Genomic DNA, 24124 nt, shown 5'->3' with positions numbered 1-24124 from the left:
GCAGGTACATTGGTACAGCACATGTGAGTGAAATTCTTGTGTGCGAGCTTCACAAGCAACAGAGTTGTGCAAAATACAATAATGTAAACAAGCAAAATACAAGAATTGGCTACATCTGAAACTAATAAATATATGTACAATATATAATAGTATATGCATTTCTGGATGTGTATACTAAATATTTTTCTACACGTGTGTGTGTGTGTGTGTGTGTGTACACATATTTTACAAATTAAATAGAGTAAACAATAAATAAAATATATAAAAATATACAGAGTGAGACATGTGCAAAACAGTGGCATTACTGTACAGTATGGAGTGCATAATGTTAAAGTTCCAGTAGTGAAGGTGAGGTGTCTATGAAGTGTTCAGCAGTCTGATGGCCTGGTGGAAGAAGCTGTCTCTCAGTCTGCTGGTACGGGACCGGATGCTGCAGAACCTCCTTCCTGATGGAAGTAGTCTGAACAGTTTATGGCTGGGGTGACTGGAGTCCTTGATGATCCTCCCCGCTTTCCTCAGGCACCGCTTCCTGTAGATGTCTTGGAGAGAGGGAAGCTCACCTCCAATTATCCGTTCAGAGCACCGCACTACTCGCTGGAGAGCTTTGCAGTTGTAGGCGGTTGTAGTTGTAATGTCTCATTTTCAGTATATTTTGAATACTCATTATCTCATTATCTCATCTTTATTTCAAGATGTTCAGATGAGTTGGAACAACTTATTTTTAATTTAAAATAAAAATTTTAATATGAGGACACAAGCATTTTCACCAGGATCTGGACTAGCATAACGGTGACTGATCTCAAGCGAGCTCCAGAAATGATAAATTTTTCTATATTTAATATTTAATCAACTAAATTCCGAACATGAGCTGTCTGTTTTGAAAGTTTTGAAAAAGCCTGCTAGAGTAAAAGTAAATAAATTAATAAACTAACATTAACAAGTGATATACATCTTTGGGGCGATCGTGGCTCAAGAGTTGGGAGTTCGCCTTGTAATCGGAAGGTTGCCGGTTCAAGCCCCGGCTTGGACAGTCTCGGTCGTTGTGTCCTTGGGCAAGACACTTCACCCGTTGCCTACTGGTGGTGGTCAGAGGGCCCGGTGGCGCCAGTGTCCGGCAGCCTCGCCTCTGTCAGTGCGCCCCAGGGTGGCTGTGGCTACAATGTAGCTTGCCATCACCAGTGTGTGAATGTGTGTGTGAATGGGTGGATGACTGGATATGTAAAGCGCTTTGGGGTCCTTAGGGACTAGTAAAGCGCTATATAAATACAGGCCATTTACCATCTTTTTTTCAGTAAGAGTTATACATACATGCATGATGGTTTTAAGAAAGAGCTGCTTAACAGTCTGTTGATTAAACAGTAATATTTAATTTAATTTAATATACTGCTGTACAGTTCTCAATCACTTTTTAAAAAATCAGTTTACTTATTTCAAATTCTCATTACTTAATGATGCATAATTAATTAGTATTATTAGTATAAGTATTTATTTATTTCAGTTTGGCACTTTTGGCCCTCCACAGATTTGGACCCATTCAGATTTATTAAACAAAAGAAAGAATCACTGAATCTGATACACCTTTTCTTCATAAACAGAGAACACTGCCTGGCAGTGAAGGAGCTGTACTGCCATAAGGCGTGGCTGATATTAGAAGGCAGCAGTTCAGTCCAGTCTGGACTCTTCAGCTCTCTCACCGGGTCCCAGGCTCCCGTTTCACTGCTGCCAAAATGTCAGACCTTACCAAGTCTTTACACAGACCCTGATGGTTGTACATATGTTCCTTTTGCAGGTAAGACAACCTGAAGTGAAGTTTAATTAGTTTGTTGAAGCACTTTAGTTGTAAAAATTGTTAGTTTGGTAGTTGTAAAATAAGTTGGGCAAAGACTAACGTATTTAAGAGCAAACTGACCTTGTGTTCTCTTGCACAAGTCTGTTAAATTAAAGATTTTTTTGTTTTTGTTTTTTAAAAAGAACATTGACTTCTGCTTTCATTAAACTAAAAAAAAAAAAGTAGCTATGAAAAGTAAGTGAAGCATTATGTAAAAGAAAGTTGGCTGGGTACAGCTGTGTGTGCTAAGGGCCAAATAAAGCATGGTCTGCTACACTGCAGGTCATTGATACTGATGAGGTCATTAAGAGGGTTTGTCTGAATTGAGCCAAAATATATAGCTGCAGGTGTGTGTATCTCTGTGTTTGTGTGTTTCAGTGAATCAGTACTGATCTTCTGGTTCAAATGACTTCATAGTAGGGCTGCCACAATTAGTCGACTAGTCACGATTACATCGACTATCAAAATCGTCGACGACTGATTTAATAGTCGACGCGTCGTTTGAAGCTTTGTAAGATCCCAAAAGACGCAGGAATAAGTAGTAGGATTTAAGAGTGTAATAACGGACTGAAACAGAAAATGGCAGCACTGCATGTACAAGGATGCCAGCTGCCGTTAAACCCCGAAGAAGAAGAAGCAGCTGTGTCCCAGAATTCATAGCGCAGCCCAGCTCAGTTTCCAACAATGGCGACAGCTAGTTAGGTTTAATATTACTCTTATTATTCTTTCTGGGTCACAAAATAAACGTTTAACATATTTCCAGGCGAGAATGTAGTTGTGTAAACTTCAAATATCTGCTTGGTTTATCAAGAAACCACATATTTTCAAAAGCACTCTGACGTTTTTGGAGACGTCTGTTACCCACTAGCTCGATAGCTAGCCGGGGGTCAAGGCTCACTAGAGCTGGTGAGAACACCGGACTCCCGGCAAAACGTTTTCAAACCCACCGCCGTCTTTCGCTACTCAGGTTAAATATATATAAGTCACTTAGATAACTTAAACATGTTATTGTTTGGCTTTTTTTAGTATTTTATTTGTTCCTGAGTAAATCGGTTTGGCTGAGATTAAAGTTATCGTTTTTACACAGCTGAGCAGACAACTGATTATCAGAAGTGTGAGATGCTTGAGAATATAGTCCGGTGTCCTGTTATATTTTAGATAGCAAGGAGTTTATTAAACTTCACCGAAACAATCTGCAGATTTCATTAAAATTTAATAAACTATCATCTTGTCTTTGTTTTTAGTTAGCACCTTAAACACTTAAAGCTGTAAGCTAATGATAGTTATATAAGAGCAGATGCTGCTGGTGCAATAAGCTGTACGTTTTACGTCCAACGGATGCATGATCTAATTAGTTGACTAATCGCAAAAATAATCGGTGACAACTTGACTATCAAAATGATCGTTTGTGGCAGCCCTACTTCATAGTTCCTCTTCTTCTCAATATTTAGATTAATTTTTCTTAATCTTTTCTACATTCAGACATCAAGAAAGATCTAATTACAAGTAAGTACAAAATTTTTTCAGTACATCACAATGAATTTGTTTCTAGCTGCCATAATTAGTCCAATGCAAAAATGAATTACTCTATTATTTTAAAAAGTAATTGCTACAGTTAACATTGTTATCTTACGGTAAACTGTTCTGTTTGACATCAACAGGAACATGTTACAATGACCGAGGTTATTTCTACCAGGGTAGTGTGAATGTAACCAGGTCTGGGACACCATGTCAACCATGGAACCAACAGGTATTGTTGTCTTTGGGTACATTTGCGTAAACGTTCCTAGAGCTACAAAACTACTTAGATATTTTATAACTAAAGTATAAAACCAGCAAAAGTATGAAATAACCACATGTAATCAAAAAACAGGACACACTTGAGTGTTTTCAGCTGATTTTAACCAAGAAAAGATGCTTCACTGATATTTTGAGTGTGTGTGTGTTTTAGGTTTTATGTATGTTCAGTTTTATATTAAAACATTCCTTTCCCTTACTCAGAAGCAGAAAAGCATACAAAAATGCTTACATGTGCAAACAACAGCAAATACAGCGTCACACAAATGTGTTAATCACACACACACACACACACCCACCCACACACGCACGCACTCTTCCTGTAGCCCAAAAGCCCCTTTATGTTTTTATGGCTTTGCTCAGTGAGAGGGTCTGTTTGGGTGAACTGTTACTACTCTCCCGTGCAGTGTGTGTGTGTGTGTGTGTGTGCCAGGTCAGCAGAGAGGGAGGGACTCATTATGTCACATCCTGCCTCTGGAAGCAATTAGCTCTCACACGCATATGTTCCACATGCTCCGTCACTAAAACACACGCACACACACACCCACTCCCACTCCCACTTCAGCATATTGGATTTGCTCACGCACATATACTCTACTATCTGCTAACTGCGAAAAAGCTTGCTTTCTAATGCAGTTCTCAAATGTTAGTACTTACACTTATGTTTACTACTGAACTGTTGTTGTTTTATTCCTCGTAAACACCCCAAACTATGTGTGCATAAGACCACATGAAGAAAACATATGAACACCACATTTAACCGTGTCTGATGTAAACAAGTAAACATAAACACATAGGTTCGGTTTTGTATTCTACAAGAATTATATTCAGTTCAACCATCTTCACTCTTAAAACCAGTGACATGTTTACTGTTCTCAATACTGGATGACATTGGCCAGAGATGCTTGTGTGTCTGTGTGCATGGATTGGTTTGTGCAGAAATATAGTCACTGTATATTACATGTATTTATGGGAAAGTCAAGACTAGTACCACTATACCACTAAATGTGCAGTTATTTTAGCTTCAGAATGTTAACACCCTTTCTCTGCAAAATTGAAATGTATTTTAATTAAAGGCAGGCACTGGAAAAATTACCAAAAAAAGAAAAAAAATCCTTCTCCAGAATCCTATTGTGGTAAAGGGCTCATTTCATAAAACATTCAACAAACAAGTGTCAACTTGTAATATGAGCTCATCTTCTTTCGTGGTAAATTTCAATGTATGTCAAAAACAGAATCACGCCTGAGCTTGGTGAGAGTTATGTAGGAATAATAAGATTACCTGCACTGTATGAAGGGTGATCATTTGTGGGGGGAAAATGCAGACAATCCCGTGGAATTGAATGTTGAATACTGAAAGTAAAAAGGTGGCATTGACTGTTTTATTTTTTTTATTTGAACTGTAAGACTTTACAAATACCCTTTAGTTTGCATCCTATCTGCTAATTTGAATTAAAATTAGCTCACTTTGCACTGTTATAGCATAGTGACAATAACAATGCACACCGTCCTTTCAATTAGAATGTTCTAATCATCTAAGCTCTATGCATGGCACTATGATAAGAACAATAGTCTATTCCACATATATGCTTATCCAGCCTTATTTTTCCTTTTCTAAGATAGTCTTGTTTAAATTCTAGATTCATTCCAGAAGATTTTTTAAAGTCTTATCTCTAAGACATTAGGGAAAATGTTAGCTCCTTTACATAGCCATTTACAACAGATTGGACTAGTGTAATTTTTTGTTTAGACATGATATTGTACAAATGAAGAAGCCTGGATTTTCCGAGTGTGTTTTTTAATACCATAATCTTGAATTGTGACCACAGACTCATCAAATTACTCATACATTTGAGAGGCAGGTCTGAATTGACATCATAAACTTCGTAAGTGTTACCGGAAAACAGAGGGCTTGGTAAGTGGTAAGTACAGAAGCACTAAAGGGAGCAGGGCTTAGCAAACCAGTGCTGTGTGTTGTCTGCACTAGGACAATAGGATTGAAGCTATAAAGAAGACAGAGTGACATCAGGAAGTTAGGCTTTAGTCCATGCTGCTTCCAGGAAAAGACTGTTACTTTCTGATATAATGTCCTGGCTGAACATAAGTCAGAAGGTGAGCTGTTAAACATGATGGAATCATTTTGATGATTAAGCTGAAGTTCCTGGCCAGCACCAAAGCTTTCATTTCCTCCTTGTAAGCAGCATATACCACCATTATTGGGGTAATGTCTCTTGTAACAATTCTCCCAAGGCAATGTTAATGTGATTGCACAATTTTGAACTCAACAACCATTTTTTTTCAGTAGATGTTTTCAGATAGACCTTGGTGCTTGGGGATGTGTACTTTACAAGTTCATAAATTTACTTGCATCTCATTGTCATTTTATTATAGAAAATCAGACAAGATTTGTGTTAAATATAAACATCAGAGTGAAATCAGAGGGTGTTAAACTAAGAGTCACACCCAAAGTGTGATACATTATAGGGCAAAGTAGCTGTCCCATAACAAAATGACAGCCACACTGAAGTACAAGACGCAGAGTAAGGAGTTAATAAAAAAATATAGTCTGGTTACAACAGTATGTATGGTCTGACACATCCTTTGTTTAAAGATTGGAAAGTAAGAATGGTAGGCAACTGACCAAACCACTGAGGTACATATGCCAAAGTCCATCCTTCAAAATAAAATTAAAAATTAAAAAAATGTTGTGAATTATTTTTTTAATCAGTAGCTTTCATTGCCCCCAAAATTGGGGCTTTAGCCTTTAGCCCCACCCCTTTGCTTTGTCTTCTATCTTCCACACATCAGAGAGCATATGCTTTACATAAATATTTTCATAATACAAATGATCCCTAATCAGCTCTTTGAGTTTTATAGGAAATGAGCAGAACACTGTAATGCTCCACAACATATGCTATTCTGCTTAGAATGACTTCTGTCTCATAAAAATCACATTTCCGTTCAGCACAAACATGTAAACTGTAAATGTACATGATACATGAATGGAGTAACTTTGGTGCCATTTTGTGCTGAGTCATAGAAATACTGCAGACGATGATTCACAACTTTATTGCAGGGGAAAACATTGCTAACGAACTAAACATACTATACAACACTGTCATTCTCATGGTATATATATGACTCGGCGTAAGAATCATCCATAAAATAATAACACAGTGGCCACTAATTAAACATTAAAAAGGGTCGAGTTCTCTGCAGGAAATGCAACTTGATCCACTGCTGGGGATTACTTACCAGCAGAGATAATTTGTTTATGCTCCAAAACCCCCTTTTCTGCTAGAAATCCTCTCTCTCTATGGATCTAGAGTGTTGCAGAATAGTGTTGCAAAATGCCTGCAGGAAGAAGATTGGGGAGGATGGTTGGTTGTATGAAGTGTTACACTTTGACAATGGAGGCTTGCATCCCATTTCCTGCCAAATGTCAGTGTATTATCTTGAAAGGCGATGACAAATGGCCTAACTTGTCATTCTAGTGCGAAGACCTGTTGTTTTAAGCATTCCTGGCACCAGTTAGGAATCAACCCCATGCTGTTGACTTCACACGTTCAGCTACAGCAACATGTGTTGAACCCAACATTTTCAGTTCATGTCTTCATGTCTCTTGGGATGGAGTTGGCCATTGCTCTTTTTATGATTAAAGCTCATGACATACAAGCCCACCAGATGTTCCATATTTAAGTTGGCAGTCTAGATTCCAGGAACAGTCATGCAACCCCTAATGTCCCTCACAATAGCCCATGGTTATGGAGCTGTAACCTTACTACACAGAACAGAACCTGGAAGAAATATTTGGAAGGTCATCTTAGCTTCACTTTTGATTTGAGACTCACCAGTTTTAAAAACTATCCATCCAAATCAATTCTTTCTTTCACAGAAAACTCACTAGAACTGATCCCTCAGCAAAGGTAGATTTCCTCTTTACCCCCTCGGAATACAGGGTCAGCAACAGAACAGAAAAGAGATCATGCATTACACAGACTCCAGCCCTGTACTCACAGGTTGCAAACCACGTTTATTCACCAATTAATATACTTAACCGTCCTTGTTGCAGTATGTATGTTGGTGATTTTTCTTTTTCTATTTTATTCCTCTTAGTGGGAAAGGCCTGAGAAAGTGTTTCTCTTTTTTTGATCCTTACTACTGTGCTTTATCCTGCAGGTTCCCCACCAGCACCATTTATCAGTGGATGTCATTCCAGAGTTGAAGAATTCAGGCAATCACTGCAGGAACCCAGGAGGAATCAGTGACAAGCCCTGGTGTTATACCTTAAATCCGAACATACGCTGGGAGTACTGTGCTGTTCCACAGTGTGGGGAAACAAGCATAGCATCAGGTACTGCCCTCTGCATTCAGAACTTTTTTCCCCACTTCACCTGTTTACAGTTCCTGTTTTCTTTACACTTGAAACCAACACTTCACCTACAGTAGACTAAAAGCTACCCAGTAGCCAAAACTTTGACTGCACAATCTGGATTTTAGACAACAGAGTTCTAGATTTGTCATTTTTCCAAGTTTAGTGACTTTTCCTATATCTGTGCTTTTAAGTAGTGAAGCCAGAGTCTAGAGACCCTCTCCAGACCCCTCGTTTCCCTCCCGTGACCACAACGTCATCTCCAGCTTACTCAATGTCTGTCATCGTCGTTATCCTGACTGCTCTTGCAACTGCAGTATTTCTTGCCATTATCATTCTTGGCTGCCGCAGATGGAAGAAGCAACTGAGGAATCGGAAGAGGTAAAAGAAAGATGATAAAGATGGAATATGTTTCTTTATCTAGTGTCTGTTTTTATCCTTGTAATGCTCACGCTTATATTTATTTATTTTTATTAGAAGAGTAATAGAGACCCCGATGTTGAACGCCCTTCCATCAGAGCTATTGCTCGATCGACTCCACCCTAACCCCATGTACCAGCGCGTTCCTCTGCTGCTGAACTCAAAACTGTTGGCCCTTGAGTATCCCCGAAATAATATTCAATACGTCCGAGATATCGGGGAAGGAGCCTTTGGACGAGTTTTCCAAGCCAGGTGAGAAAGAAGAGAGAACTGGGGAAATACAGCATGGACAAAAGAAGAGATGAACAAATATGATAAAAAGAGAGATTAAGGGGAAGCAAGAGTATTTCTCATCAAATGGTTAGAGATCTAAAAGGATGTTTTCTTCCAGCGCAGCACTGCTTTTGCACACTAATATTTAATATTGCCATGTCATAATCATAATCGCATCCAGGGACTAAGCTGATGATGCTGATATGTCTAAGGCAGAGGGAAAGGGCAAGGGAATGAGACAGGATTGAGAAGGATGACATGGCTAAACAAGGTCACTGGTCATTTTGAGAACTGCTGCGTCATTCACAAAGTCACAAGGCAAGCTGTTACAGGTGTCACTTTCACTGCACCCTGAGCCTGTTTACAGCATGACATGAATGTTGCAAACCTATCTCTTTAATCACACTCAATACCAGAGCTGGGTCATATTTCTAAAAAGTCATAAATCGGTCATGAGCATGAATCTAATTTTTTTAGGCTTGATAGATAGCAGTCGTCAGAAGTTTGTAGCGCTCGTTATCAGTCAGAATGTTGTAATATTGGTGTAATCTGCTTAAATTCAGATGACATACAGTGGCATGACTCCATGAAGCAAACATATAGCAGAGCCACTGAACCTATCAAGCCTCTTTGACAGTTTTTTGTAGTTTACTAAAATAACCCAAATCCAATAATTTTTTGGTTGTATTTTACAAGGTTTACTGAATACAGGATTTCACAATCACAGCTATCTATAATTGTTTGCTGTCACAGCCAAGAATTCAGGACAGCAGAAGTAAATCAGTTTAGATCTTCTCGATATAGGTTTTTCAACTTTGTTAGACTCCCTGTTATTCATGCAACACAGCCTTGTCACCCATATGACGTCCATGACTGTGCTACAAAATAAAGAATGTAAAGCCCAATGCTCAACTGCCTGTTTTGAAAACTAAAAAAAGTATTTGATTAATACAAGAAAAAAGGAATCTCAATTTAAATAGAATTTCTTATTGTGTTGTAAGTAACATGATTATAACAAGTCAACTCAAAGCAACACACGATAGACAACATTTAAGAAGCCACATAAATATAATGCAATAGATAAACGGAGGCAACAAATCACATCATATGATAGCTTGATCACAGAGCAGTACAATAATAGCATGCAGCATTATGACAGTAGCACCTGAGTGCATAGTCAGTCAAATCTGAGAGATGTCCTTAAGGCTAGATGATAATCCCTCGTTGAAAACTAGAAAGATGCAGTATATAGACACCTCTGGGACCATAATGCGCACACTGACTTACATGAACACAAATACATACTCTAACGCACACACTTGTATGATTATACAACTATGATATGAAACCTCCAAAACAGAAGTTTCACAGGAATAAACTCATATGCACATGAAGTACACAGTATGTATGTGCATTCTTTAGTACAATGTAATGTATGCATCTCAATCTAAATCAAAAGCAAACACAAGCTGTTTCCTGTGTGCACATTCACTTAGTAAATACATGACTATAGAGTGCACTTAATCATTTGTGACACACACACACACACACACACACACGCACGCACACACACACACACACACACACACACACACACACACACACACACAGAGCCACGTGAAAGATAGTTACTTAAATAGACCTGAGGAAAAAAATAACTTCTTCTCTGACATCAGCGCTTCAGTCTGTTTTTTGTGTGACTCTACAGTATGTGTGTGATATCATTGTTTTTATCAAGATTATTGTCCCAGCTATATCTACTTTAGGAAACATCATTTTGCGCCTGAGCCAACAGAGGAAGTATTTCTCTGTAGACCTATTAGCATAAATATGTGTTCATATATGTGTTTCATTCATATTTCTAACGCTTAAATAGCTGTGTTGTTTACTTAGACACTTTTGGGTAAAGCTAAAATACACATTTGAAACATATGGTAACAAAAGTCTGGTTTATGCATTAGTGACAAAAACATTAACAATACAATAGAAATACTGATAATATAATATTTTCGTGCTCAGTTCATGAATATCTTTGTTTGTGTCTGTTTCAGAGCTCCAGGCCTGCTACCCATGGAGTCTTTCACAATGGTTGCTGTGAAGATGTTGAAGGAGGAAGCTTCAGCTGACATGCAGAATGACTTCCAGAGAGAGGCAGCACTCATGGCCGCATTTGACCATCCAAACATAGTTCGACTCTTAGGTTAGTGTAAATATATTTCCAGGAAGACATTTGGAGATACAGCATAGTTGGTGCAGTCAGCGAGTAAACAGAGCTGTTGATCACTGGCTGTGCTCAAAGAAGTTTTCTTTTGCAGCTCCAGTCGTTGTGCAATATATTTCTTCAAAATTAGCATTCAGTCACTCCCTCAGTCACTATTTTTTGTTATTTTCTGAGTGGCATTTTAGATGACTCATCTGGAGAGTGATACACTAAGAGCAAAGACTCTGGTGTGCATGAAACTGGAGTTGATTAGATTATTTCCTTAACCTTTAATTATCCTCTAGACTAATAATACAGCCGTAAATCATGTGCAGGAATATATGCATCATCCAAAACACGAATGCGTCAGCATTAGATATACCATAAGTCTACATGTGTCTTGTGCCGTGTGTGGCCTCTGTCTTCTATATATTTAGCAATGAGTGAAACATTTTAATCCAGCTACCGTCCTTTAGCAAAGGTCACTGGCACTAAATTACAACTTGTTTCCCCCACCCTGTACACAGAAGCATATACACCCAGCCACCTTCACACACAAACACACACACACGATAATTGTTCTCTGGTGAGCTGTTCTATCTAGTGACCCACAGGATATGAATTAAGTGAACATGACCTCCAACCTCCTCCTCGCCCCTAAAGTTCATTGGAAGTATGTTGCAATCGCAAAAAAAGTGAACTACAACTAAATACAAATACTTTAGCTTCTGGCTTCAGTTGTTCAGAAAGTTTAATATAGATCAGAATAATTTGGATTTGGATTAAGAAATCTCACATTTCACGATCCAGGATCAGGTATTCAGTCCCACTTTTCTGCCTGTACAATTATCTTAACAAATGAGTGAATACTTTAATTTTTTTTTATTTGTATAAATAAAAAAAGTTCATCACTCAATTAAAGAAAAAAGATTCAGATTTCTTCATTTAACAATTTTTTTCTTTATCTTTACCAGATGAAAATGTCTTCAGTGCACTTTCATCTGCTAAGGAAGAGAAACTGTGCTTGGGATTGTCTCAGTTCATGGTATCATTATAATTAGAACGATGTGATTAATGGATGTTTCATAAATGATGCTACATAAAATAAAACTGGATCCAAGTTTTCTCAATCCTAAATTCCTGAAATAACTGTGTGCTCAAAATAACAGAGAAATAATAATAGTAATGATAAAAGAGTGGATTACATAAGGTTGTCTCATTCCACAATTTTGAAAATTTTGAATCTATTTCAACATTTTTGATCCAATCAGATTTTAAAAAAGATTACATCTGACCAACTGTGCGCTGAAGTACAGTGTTCCAACTCTGTGTTCCACCACTGAGCTGCACCTATATGAGCACTCCCTTACTTGCAGTGGACATCCCTGGAGGGCAGTGCCAAATGCAGTCCAAGGGCTGCCTGTGCAGTGATTTTCCGTCTAGCTAAATAAGGCCCTTCATTGATTTCCCCAGAATTCAGCATGACACATTTCATAATTTGTGTGGCTTTGGAACCTCAACAAGGAGGGGAAATAAATGTTACTGGGTTTGAACAATGTTTAAACTGATTTAAAATGACCAATGGGCCATTGAGCTTCCAGTTTCTTTCATTGAAAAACAGAAGCAATAGTAAATGCAGTCAATCAAAATTATAACTGCGGCCAATAATAAGTTGGTACATTTCAATGCACTAACTGCATAAATTACACTATTCATGCACTAAAGTGAGAAGAAAAGAAGAGTGAACTGAAGGCACTGTTTGAAAGTGGTGTATTTCTGTTCATCTAGCAATATATTTTTTAACTTGTGCTCAAAAGAACTGAAACTTTTTTGTGAACCATACGGATGGCAGACCGGAGGGCTAGTCTTGGCAGTGTGTGCTCACAAGCTGCAACAAGTACTCACAGGAATGGAAGAACAAACAAGCAGACAGACACTCTTTTATAGAGTTGTAGTAAATAAGGAGGAAATAAAGTAGGATGAATTTTGTCACTTTTGTCAAGATCCTGTTTCACCAAAGACCTCATTCATATGCTTGATTTTTGTTTTGTTTTTTAAAGTTGACATCTCACTCCTGCAGTTTAAGTTTTTATCCAATAAGTATGGAAGTTCTGTCAAATAAAGGTTGCATTCCCAATATATTCAGTATAAATTGGCATTTAACAAATAAATCCATGTCGTTTTAAAGATACTGTAGCACTGTTTGTGCTGTCCTCATCAAACATCCAAAGCCCGTGGAAGCCCTTACTGTTAAAAATGTAAACACAACATTTCAAATAACTTGTATTAATCACAAGTGATATTTATAACATGAGCAGCCTCAGTCATTACACTCTCAATTTAATAATCTGCCTTCATTTGCCATCATTTCCCCAAACCCAGCTCAGGAAAAAAAGTCCAAAAAAAGTAGAAACTTAATTTGCCAAAAATAAATATATCATATTTATATCAAAGATCCACTAAAGTAGATGTAAGAACTTATGCATGACTTATTTGTGAGTACATGCCCATCTGTGTTTATGTCTGGGTAATAGTTTTTTTTGGGGGGTTTTGGCATTTTAAGGTAAATGAACTCATTATGTGATACTGTAGAAGAAAAACTGTTAATTTAGTGTTTTCAGTGATGGGACTGATGTGTTTATGGTAAATATTTGTGTTTCTTCTTTAAAAACATCTGTGGTGGGAAAATAAAAGCGCTAATCTATATAATAGGCCATCAAATAGTTTCCTGTGTGCTCTCTCCTCAGGTGTGTGTGCAGTGGGTAAACCAATGTGTCTGATGTTTGAGTATATGGCCCATGGTGACCTCAACGAGTTCCTGCGTCGCAGATCTCCAACCCAGTCAGTGCGCACCCTCAGTCGTGCTAGCTTGTCGGGTCGCAGTTTCTCCTCTGAGCTGGAGACCGGGCTTCTCTCTTGTACAGAGCAGTTATTGATTTCCAAGCAGATTGCTGCAGGAATGGCATACCTGTCTGAGCGCAAGTTTGTCCATCGTGACCTGGCGACACGGAACTGCCTGGTTGGAGAGGAAATGGTGGTAAAGATTGCAGACTTTGGCCTCTCCAGAAACATCTACTCAGCTGATTACTACAAAGCCAATGAAAATGATGCCATCCCCATTCGCTGGATGCCTCCAGAGTCTATATTCTACAATCGCTATACTACAGAGTCAGATGTCTGGGCCTATGGTGTGGTGTTATGGGAGATCTTCTCCCATGGGATGCAGCCATATTATGGTATGGGTCATGAGGAGGTTATTTACTATGTGAGGGATGGTCACATCCTTTCCTGTCCTGAGAACTGTCCTTTGGAGCTCTATAATCTGATGAGGCTCTGTTGGAGTACACACCCATCAGACAGGCCCGGCTTCAGTAGCATACATCGGATACTAGAACGTATGCATCAAAACAGACTAAGCATGAATGCTCACACTGAAGCTGATGCTGACTGTTAACTGGTTTTCCCTGTACAAAAGGCATTGATTTTTAATGATTTAATGAATACTTACATTGGGCCCAAGCACTCAGTGCTGGGGAAAAATTATTTGTCTCCTTCATGATTTCTTATTTTATTTTATTTACTTTATTTAATTTCATTTTTGCATATTTGTTATACTTACATATTTCACTTGATCAACCACATTTTAATTTTAAATAGAAATAGCCAAAGCATGCAGTTTTTAAATGATGCTTTAATTTATTAAGCAGAAAATGCTATCCAAACCTGCATGGCCCTATGTAAAAAAGTAATTGCCCCCTAAACCTAATAACTGGTTGCACCACCTTTGGCTGCAAGAACTTGTACGACACTGTGGAGGAATTTTTTGCCCACTTTTCTTTGCAGAACTTAATTTACTGGAAGGTTTTCTAGTATGAGCAGTCTAAGGCAATCCTATACCACTCCAAAACCTTCGTTCTATGTGCTCTCAGTGGGCTGGCCACTCTTAGTAAGTGTCAGGACAAGTTTTCTTTATTTGTGGATAATGGCTTTAACTGTGATTTGCTGGAGTCCCAAAGCCTTAGAAATCCCTTTTTAACTCTTTCCACTCTTTTCAGTGAATTTGTTCACATTTATTCTTGGGTTTCTTGAGATCAAGGTATGAATTATTTCATTTTAAGGACTTATAGCCTATTTCATTTAGTCAAACAGGTTCTAGTTAAGTTTTTTTAAATTTTTTTTTTATTTAACATGTCTGGTGTGATCCAGCCAGACCACAACATAAAGGTGACCCATCCTAATCAGACTTCAAGCAGCCACATCACACAGTTGGTACAATTTTACAATGATTTTTAAATGTTTTTAAAAATATGTTATTTCTTTAGGATGGAACACTAATAAGGAGCTGAGTGTAACTTCATGGTGGCCTTTATACCAAAACAACAAACAAAAAGAAACAATCTGAAATATTTATCAAACTTACCTAAGCAAAAAAAAAAATAACCAAATTGCAATAACTGACCTCCGTACATAAGATAAGGAGAGAAAACTAAAATAAAAAGGCAGTCCACAGCAGCACTGTACTTTGCATGCTCAGCTGGTTAAGTAATTGCAGTCATTTTCTTTTTGCAGCTCGTCTGTTCAGGAGACTGAACATGGCCACATTGTAGTCATTTGTATGTTGCTACTTCAGAATTCAGGATTTCAGTTTCTGACTGTTTACCGGGAGCTGTCCATCTGACAGGTTCACTTTAATTTTGAAAAATGTTAAACCTGAATCAGTTAACTCACCCCATACCCTAAGTCTCTGAAATACTTGGAAACCAGCCATACAGATATACCATGGTCATTTTTAGCAGTAGTTGCTCTTGTACCTCATTCATCTGTTTTTTTCTTTTTCTCATTGAGAGTTTTTTTTGTAAACGTTGATGAAAATTTAGCAAATGCTCTGAATAGGCTCAATGTGACCCTAAAGTTCACTGGACAGAAAGAGAGAATCTACACTTGAAAGGTTTTTTCTTTAACAGTGTCGTAGAAAGGGATTGATGAAATATTTATTATAAGATTGTACACAACATTTCTCTTCAAGTCAGCTTGCTTATTCCACAGTGGCACACAGTCACTTTAAATCACTGATGATTGTTTTGTAGACAAGTTGGTATTCCACTACGGGGCATTCTGTTTTTATTTGTGTTTCTTTGGTTTTAGTTTTGTTTTATAGATGTGTTTTAGCTTGTTATTGATATTTCTTGAACATATGAACAAATTACAGTAGGCATAAGTTCATTAATTCTCCTCACTTTCATTTACATTTCTCATACAGTTCCTTACTGAAGCACTAAAACTCACATATTATGAATAGAATTATTAATGGGACTCGTTCTACTGACTTAAATAGACTCTTGTAAGTGACAAACTGCCCACATGTCTTTGCATCCTCATTTTGAAAATATAAATCTAGAATGGAAGCTTATTAGGTCAGCTAGGTTAGAGATCATACTTAGTGCTTGTGCTCTTTAACCTTTTTTCTTTGGTAAAAATTCCATTTTGGTTACATTAATAGAATAAAAAAAGCTAAGATATTCATATCTAAAAAAAAACATGTTGATTTTGTCTAAGAATGGCTGACTTAACTGTCTTTCAAAATTTGCCATGTTGTTACATTTTTGCTGTATTTGTTGCATTATATCAGTAATGTTTTGGGCTTTTTCCCTTTTGTTTGTCATACATAATTCACATTAAGTATATTTCTTTGTATTGCTTGCAAATAAACATAATTATTGAACAGTTTGTACGTCAGAACTAAATGTGACTTCTTTTTTTTTTTTTAAGAGTACGATGGATCTTTTTTCACAAGGTCTGCATGCATCTGAATTCAGGCAGTTAGAAAGGGATATTTACACTTGCCATCATACTTAACCCAAAACACCTCTCTAAAGAAGAAAACCCAAAAATGTCCACAATCACTTTCAAAGGTGTGTTGCTCTGGTTCAGGAGCTCCTACTGACATTATCACTGGTAGAGTTTTCTCTCTCTGAGCCCAAACTATATCTTATTTTATTTCATTGCATGTCTCTCTTTATACAAGGCCCTTAGTATCTTATTATGTCTCAGTGCAAGAGGATGCATTAGAGAAATGGTGCTACACAAAGCATTTTTACCATGAATTTCTATGTGACTGCAATAAGCCCTGTTTATTTGCAATTGTACAACTTCTTCAAAATGTCTGCGTTTGCATCTCAGTGCAACAGTGTGTGTGTATACAAGTTAAATGGAGGACATCTGTGTGCGTTGTGGGGGATGCCTATGTGTAAACTGTTTAGATTAGACTGTATGGAGTCTGGCCTTGCACTTTCATCCGTCTTTTTCTTGATCTACACTTTGGCTCAGAGTCTTTCAATCCTATCTCCATCACTTCTCCACCAATGAATACAATACAGAGAGAATCATACAATGGTATGTTAGTAGGTTTTAGACCGCATGTGGCGCTATCATGAAAATTATGAGGTGATCACATTCATTATGAACATGCTACTTCCGAATACATAATCATTACTCATTCTTTGTATTTTTATTTTTTAATCCTAATCACCTAGTCATCCTTAAACAGTTTTGTTAGTGAATTGAAATGTTTGTTTTATAAAATGCTAAACAGTCCTTTGTGTCATTTGTGTGTGTGTATAACCACATCAAAAAAACAGAAGCAAAGCATTTTGTTGCTCTTCTTTGGTGTGCTGTCCAAGGATGCAGATTAAAATTATTTCACAGGCAACTCTATCAGCCATAAAAATGCCTCTGCAAAAGATATGTACTCGTTAAACAACACTGGCACTTAATCCTGCAGGTTTATCTATTCTGTCAAAGGTCAACACTTTCAGGATGGTTTGGAACTCTTGAACAAGTATTCACAGGTCAAAGTTCACTGAAGTTGAAATCTATACAAAAGAGCCATGTGAATGCACTTCCTAATTTCCTTCCTATTTTCCTCCAAGAGTGAATCCATGATTGTGGTGTTTTGTTTCTTATCTGCAGCCGTTGCAGTCATTTCCTTGTCCTGTCCATCTTCTTTGTTTTGTTAGTGTTTTTGTTTTCAGTGTACTGCAAAGCCATCAGCTGATCCTTACTGGGAGGTAACACTTATTCACAGTAAATTAGTAAAACAGAATTATTTTTGTGGCCTCATGAAAAACAGATCTTCACGTCTGGCAGTCATATGTTATTATAGCTAAGAATCACTTCCTGTTTTGTCAAAACTCTGTGTTAGTGTAACAGAGGAAGCTGGTATTTTCTAAATGTTCTGGATGTGAGCTGTTCAGCAGATTTTTAATGTCTTGTTGACTTTTCCATCTTTCATAAATGTAGCTGGCAACATGATGCTCAACTCTATCCATTAAAGTCATTATCCAAACAGGCAGTAGGACATTTGACTAATGGGACTAATTTTTCACTCAGCAAACCATGGGAGGAACTATGGAAAGTGTCTATATTGACTTTGTGACTAAGATGTTACATCCCCCCTCACTCAGCAACTGTACAGAGAACTTCCTGCGTGGCCACACTGGCCCTGATTGGCCTTTTCGGGCAGCAACAGGACGTGAACAGACGTATATCAGTCAACTGGAGGCTACCACTCCAAAGCTGTGGAACAATAAACATAACAGAGCAAATGCACTCTCACACACAGACACACACACAGAAGGGGAGACAATGTTGTTTTCCATGGAAACATCTCTTTGCTGTTGCAAGGACTGCTGCATACTTTATGTCACACATGACACAGACCCTGACCACTCTTACAGTGTAAGTAAACATACAGAAATACCATATTAGTGGTTCAGCTCCAGTTGTCTCTGCTTTGCACCTGTAACCACGTGCACATGGTGCATTAATTGTGCTACACTAAAGATGCAAATTTGACCTCTTTTCCACCAACGCTGCACCAGTGCTGGTAAAATGCTAGTTCTTTAATGATGTCTTTCTTTCAGAAGTTGTGGCAAATCATGCTGAACAGAATCTGTGGGCTACATCTGGTTAGTTTCTCATATATCATATCTTCTAGCCACTGAGGCAAATTGTTTTTTGGTGGAAACACACAAGAGATGGTTTTAGACTGGGAATTGGCATTGTGTCAGTCGAATATTTTGTCACAAATTAAATAAATTGTTTTCCATATATTCACCAGATAATCACTAACTTTTGTATTCCAAATTAATCAGCCTACAGACACCAAAGGCCAGTATAGACTAGACAGAGCATAAAGTAGTCATAAGAGTTTAATGGTAGTTCTACATCGTTATAACATTATTAAAAATGAGAAAACCTGTTCCATTTATCAATCAATCTATCAATCAGTCAATCGAATCTTTATTTTGAAAATATGAGTAATGATTGTAAATACATATAACAAAAATAAACATGAAATCGCTGAAAGCCATCCTATTAATGAGGAAATAAAGAAAAGCAAAAGTAAAATGTTACCCCAAAAATGTCTTGTTCAAAAAGCAGAAGGAGGAAGCATATGCTTATCAGTCCCTTCCCCTATTCAGCTCGTCCCAAATATATCTTTCATGATTATACAACCTAATGTATACGCATATACTATAAATAAATGTGCCTGTCTAATACACATTTTACATTCCAAAATCATCTAAGATGACTTCAAGTATGGCATCACATGTGTCTAATGAATTGTTGTCAACACTGTCTGCCGAATATGAGCCAAGTCCAGAAACACTGCCTCAGGAGACTGTGTAAGGTTCGGGAACTTATTCATTCAGCATTTTCTCACTATGTAAAACAGTCGCACACAGACAGCATTGAGAGGAAATGTGTTCCTCCTCCAACAATAAATACACAGTCGCACAAAAATTTCTGGTAACAGTTAAGGCTGCCCAAACTATGTTAGCAGGCTCATTTTCCACAAACTATTTAATGGCCTGGGAAAAAAATGACACCAACAACAACAACAACAACAATAAAAGCCTGTGTCTTTCTGTGTTCCCCATTCTGTTTGGACAAAAGCACAAATATTGGCATGAAATCAAACAGAACAACCATGACAGAGTCTTTGTTTTGTTTGTGTGTTTTTTACATAGGTCCTTCATTTCATATAGATAACTTTCACACACTTTCACCTGGAGTCAGGCTGATGTTTTTATTGTATCAACACCATGACTGTGGTTGGACATTTATTAATATTGGACTCTGAAGTACAGATAATATGGAAATCACATGGATTTTTTTCACCATTACTTAAAAATATAAAACATGTGGTGCATGTTTTGTTTTTTTCTTTGCCTGGAAACCTTCAACATCATTTTAATGTTATGTTTCACTTTGGAAAAACAAAATGTTCAGATCTACAGCTTTGTTATTTGTTTTGTTTTTTATTAAACACATCAGTTTTTTTTGGTATTACAGAATGTTTCTGAACTGCATCACACAGTGTTTGTGTCAAGCAGCATCAGTTGAAGGCCACAGCAAACACAGCACACATCATTCAGACAAAATAAGAAGCAATCAGGGTAAAATGGCCATGACGTTATAATCTAAGGAGATAAAAGTCATCACACCATTTTCTGGGCAGTTTCAGGAGGCCTGTTGTTGACATCTGTAGCTCTCTCTCCCTCTCTCTCTCTCCATACATATAACTAAACACTGGCATAAAAGAGGGCAGGCATTGTATCCATACTGATACTTGCATTTCTACATTGGCTAACAACTTTTAATTTGGTAGGTTGTTAGCCACAAGCTGTGTTAGCTGCATGCTTTGACTTGACCTCTAGATGCCACTAAATCCTACACTCTGTCCTTCTGAAACATATGCAGGACTGGTGTATTAGCAAGCTTGAAAAGTAACATAACACCGCTCTTTTTTTTTTACTCTTCTCACTACTGCAGTGTTGTACAAGTGCATACAGACAGCACTGATGGGTGTGGTTGCGGCTAAACACATTTGGGTATGATTGGACATGTTCTAAGCTTAAAACTTTCAACCAGAAGAGGGCGAATCACTGCTTTTCTGCTGTTAATTGACTTTTTATGGACAGGAACTGAAAAGCACTGCACTCATAGATATTTAATTTTGCATCACAAACAAGTTAATGTTGCTGTAATAGTGTTTATGGGAAAGTCATTATTTAGGATCACAATACAAATGGCATTTAAAAAAAACATACAAACAACCCTACAGTACATCTGGACAGAGTATAACACAGTGAAATTTACAGACACAAAACATGTTTCCCTTTGGTGATTAACTTTGCATAATATATTTTATATATACATATTGTACACACAAAGACTGACACACTAGTAAACAAAGACACTGAATGTTTAGTTGGTTTGATATAATAACCTAAATTAATACTTAAAAGAAATGTTACAGTGAATTTCAAATATGGAGTGTTGGGTCCAGAGCCATATATTGACAAAATCTGGTCAAGATTTTTATGACATTAAAGTGTGAAAGCTGGACAAATTTAATGCAACACGTTTGCTATGGGGGATTGGTTCCTTAGAATATTTCTCTCATTTTGTCTCAAGTAGAAGTACTGCTAGGGATTAAAAAAAGCACTGGCACAGGAAGGAAATGACTAATAAAAGTGATGACTGAGGTGCCCTAGGGCACAGTGCTTTATCTCACACATGCATCAAAAATGTATGCAAGTGTTGCAGAGTGATGGTGAAATTTTTTTTTGTCTGTATATCACAACATAAATTGCCTGATTAATAGGCCAAACATCTGGGCAAAGATACCTGGTGACTTAATGTTAGCTCTGCAGCTGAAATTCCTGAAAAACATCTGGTTTCCTGGAAAACGTTTGACTGTACTTTTGGCAGTGATTCTCACTTTGCTGTCAGTTTTTGGGAGGTTTGTCTATGTATTTTGGCCAAAATGTGTTTTGATTTAAAACATTCAGTTTACAATTTTTAACAATGTGCATCATAGCATTGCCATGCTGGATTTCAGCTGGCACAAAATTGCAAGTTAATGAGAGCACTTGTGGAAATATTACACCATTCGAACTGCACTGACTCATAAGTGAGTCAGTTATAAAGGCACCCTAAGGCGGGAAGATAAGAATAGACTTTAATTTGTCATTGCTGTCATAAAAATCAAAATAAGCTACCAATAATACTTTAAATGTAAGCGTCAACTATCTCTCTGACAGAGACACAAAATAAAACATGTTTTGGTTGGATATCTGCTTACTTCATATCACTGATACCAGTGTTACAGCAAGTAAACATCTATGCTGGTCATTGAGATTTTGTTAAACAACTGCACATTTGCTAAGGCTTAATGCATTTCTGTGTCTGTGGGGTTTTAGTTCAAGAATTCTCTAAACAATTAATTCAAATTCTTTATTTTTTTGTTTAAAAAATGTGTTTTTTCTAATGGAGGTGAAAAACACAAAAACTAAACTAAACTGAAGAGCACTGCTTTTGGCTAACTTTCACTGTGTACCACTGACAATTTACAAACTGCCTTAAAAGTGTACACCTTTGAAGAATTTGACACAACAAACTGCACAGTTTGCTGCTAATCAAGGTTATGTTGTGAGTCATTAGCCATCCCAACAGCATAGTCATAGCATTGTTGTGCCTAGAGCCCTGCCTGACACAGTGGCTAGCATGGCTACACCAGAAGTGAGGTAGGTAAATGCTCACGTATCATCGTTAGTTCATGAAAGTTGGTAAAAATAGAGTGGGAGAAGGGTTTTGAGTCAAAAGGTTTGATTTTCTTTTTTAATTTTAAGTTGTTCTGTTAAATAACCCATTCTCAAGGTACCACAAAGCAATCTGGTACTAACTCAGGTGATACTTTCACATTCACTTCCACAATTCCCCCTTTTCCCTCCCGAGGTCAGCATCAGGGGACCAAGGAAAACACTGAGAGGCAGTCTGCTCAGCACATTTGGTGTCATAATATGAAGACTCTGAAAGTGCACCAAACATGACTCTCATCCTGCCTTCACATAACTGTCCTCCTCTTACTCTTTTCCCTGGAACAGCCTGCCTTTAAATCCTTAGAGGGAGTAAACAATCCAGGATTTGTAGCAAACATTGGATCCTTACTTTATTTAAACTGAATGGAAGCAAAAACCTGATTTAATGGATTCACAAGAGCGTGTTCATAAAAGAGGATAGGTAGAATAGAATGAAAAAAAACAAACAAACCTGGTTGTACTTTGTAACTTACTTGTTGCTAAACAATAGATGACAACTCTACAGCAGAAAATGATAATGTTTGAGGTTATTAAAATACTGTGTTGAATTCATGGATGAAACAGTGTCACAGGGTTTTGGTAGATTGCAAAACATGGAAAACAAGTGAATATAGGCAGGATTTCATTTTGGATGACATCTTTTGAAATATATATAACATTGGTAACAATATCCTGCTTTGAGCCTACACCACATCCATTTAAAGTTAAAGCTTCTGCCCGACAAATGGAGATGAAAATCAAAAACACTATGTTGTAAATCTGGGATCAGGTGAGTCAGCAACCAACAATAACATAAATGTAGGGTGTTAAGTTTGATACTTTTCATAATGATGGGGCTCTAGACGAGTAATGGTACAAACCTACCAGGCATAAAGTTAGGAAGATTGGATAAAGAGGATGGACTATACTGGCAATACTCTACTTCACAGATTTTAAATAGTTCATATCATCTTTACCTGTGACAACACATTTAACACAAATGGAAATTAACAAACAAAATAATAACAGCCTATCAGAGTTCTCTTCAGCTCTGTCTTCAGAAAGCTTGAGTCTTTTCAGCTTTCATTCTAGTTGCCATATTCTTCTTCACATACACTCATTTACCTTCTCTCAGTCTGTATCTCCTGTAGAGAATAATCCCTTCAAGATGGATTCATATCCAAGACACTGGGCTTTTTTTTCTTTCTTTTTTTTTTTATACCACCGAATGTTCATTGTGGTGGTGATGGTGGTGCATGGTGCTGCCAGTCAGCACCGTGTGATTGATGGAAGATGCAGATCGGTCGGATCCCTCTGCTGCCGTCCCATTCACATTCTCCTGCCTCTGGCAGCACAAGATCTGCCTGAAGGTTGCGCTCATCTCCTTGTCACGGTAGGAGTAGATGATGGGATTCATGGCAGAGTTGAACTCGGCGAGTAGCAGGAAGAACTTTTCGTAGGTCAAGACATTGCAGCTAGCGCAGAAAACATCAAGGAGGAGGATGACCAAACCAGGGGTCCAGCAAATGATGAACGCACCTAAAAAAACACAAATTGTACATATTAGTTGAGGTAATTGACACGCC

The 24124-nt window shown here is 37.6% G+C and overlaps 2 protein-coding genes across 2 annotated transcripts in view; one reads left to right on the top strand and one right to left on the bottom strand.

The window, feature by feature from the left end:
- The window catches only part of musk (muscle, skeletal, receptor tyrosine kinase), a 32529-nt gene extending 15045 nt beyond the window's left edge, over positions 1–17484 (top strand). The window contains exons 10-17 of the mRNA XM_085463313.1: positions 1596–1789; positions 3311–3334; positions 3490–3578; positions 7805–7979; positions 8192–8378; positions 8475–8669; positions 10742–10890; positions 13638–17484. Of these exons, the coding sequence (XP_085319439.1) occupies positions 1596–1789; positions 3311–3334; positions 3490–3578; positions 7805–7979; positions 8192–8378; positions 8475–8669; positions 10742–10890; positions 13638–14344 (1720 nt within the window). The 3' untranslated portion in view covers positions 14345–17484. The remainder of the gene's footprint in view (positions 1–1595; positions 1790–3310; positions 3335–3489; positions 3579–7804; positions 7980–8191; positions 8379–8474; positions 8670–10741; positions 10891–13637) is intronic.
- Positions 17485–19174: 1690 nt separating this feature from the next.
- The window catches only part of lpar1 (lysophosphatidic acid receptor 1), a 40815-nt gene continuing 35865 nt past the window's right edge, over positions 19175–24124 (bottom strand). Inside the window, exon 3 of the mRNA XM_085463312.1 lies at positions 19175–24077. Coding sequence (XP_085319438.1) covers positions 23755–24077 — 323 coding nt within the window. The 3' untranslated portion in view covers positions 19175–23754. The remainder of the gene's footprint in view (positions 24078–24124) is intronic.

This window comes from Copadichromis virginalis, linkage group LG7 (genome assembly GCF_057382275.1).
Source record: "Copadichromis virginalis isolate Kocher_CV1m ecotype Utaka linkage group LG7, C_Virginalis_male_GT1.1, whole genome shotgun sequence".
Taxonomy (NCBI): domain Eukaryota; kingdom Metazoa; phylum Chordata; class Actinopteri; order Cichliformes; family Cichlidae; genus Copadichromis; species Copadichromis virginalis.
Note: the sequence above shows the minus strand (reverse complement) of the source record. Positions and strands in the feature narration are given on the sequence as shown.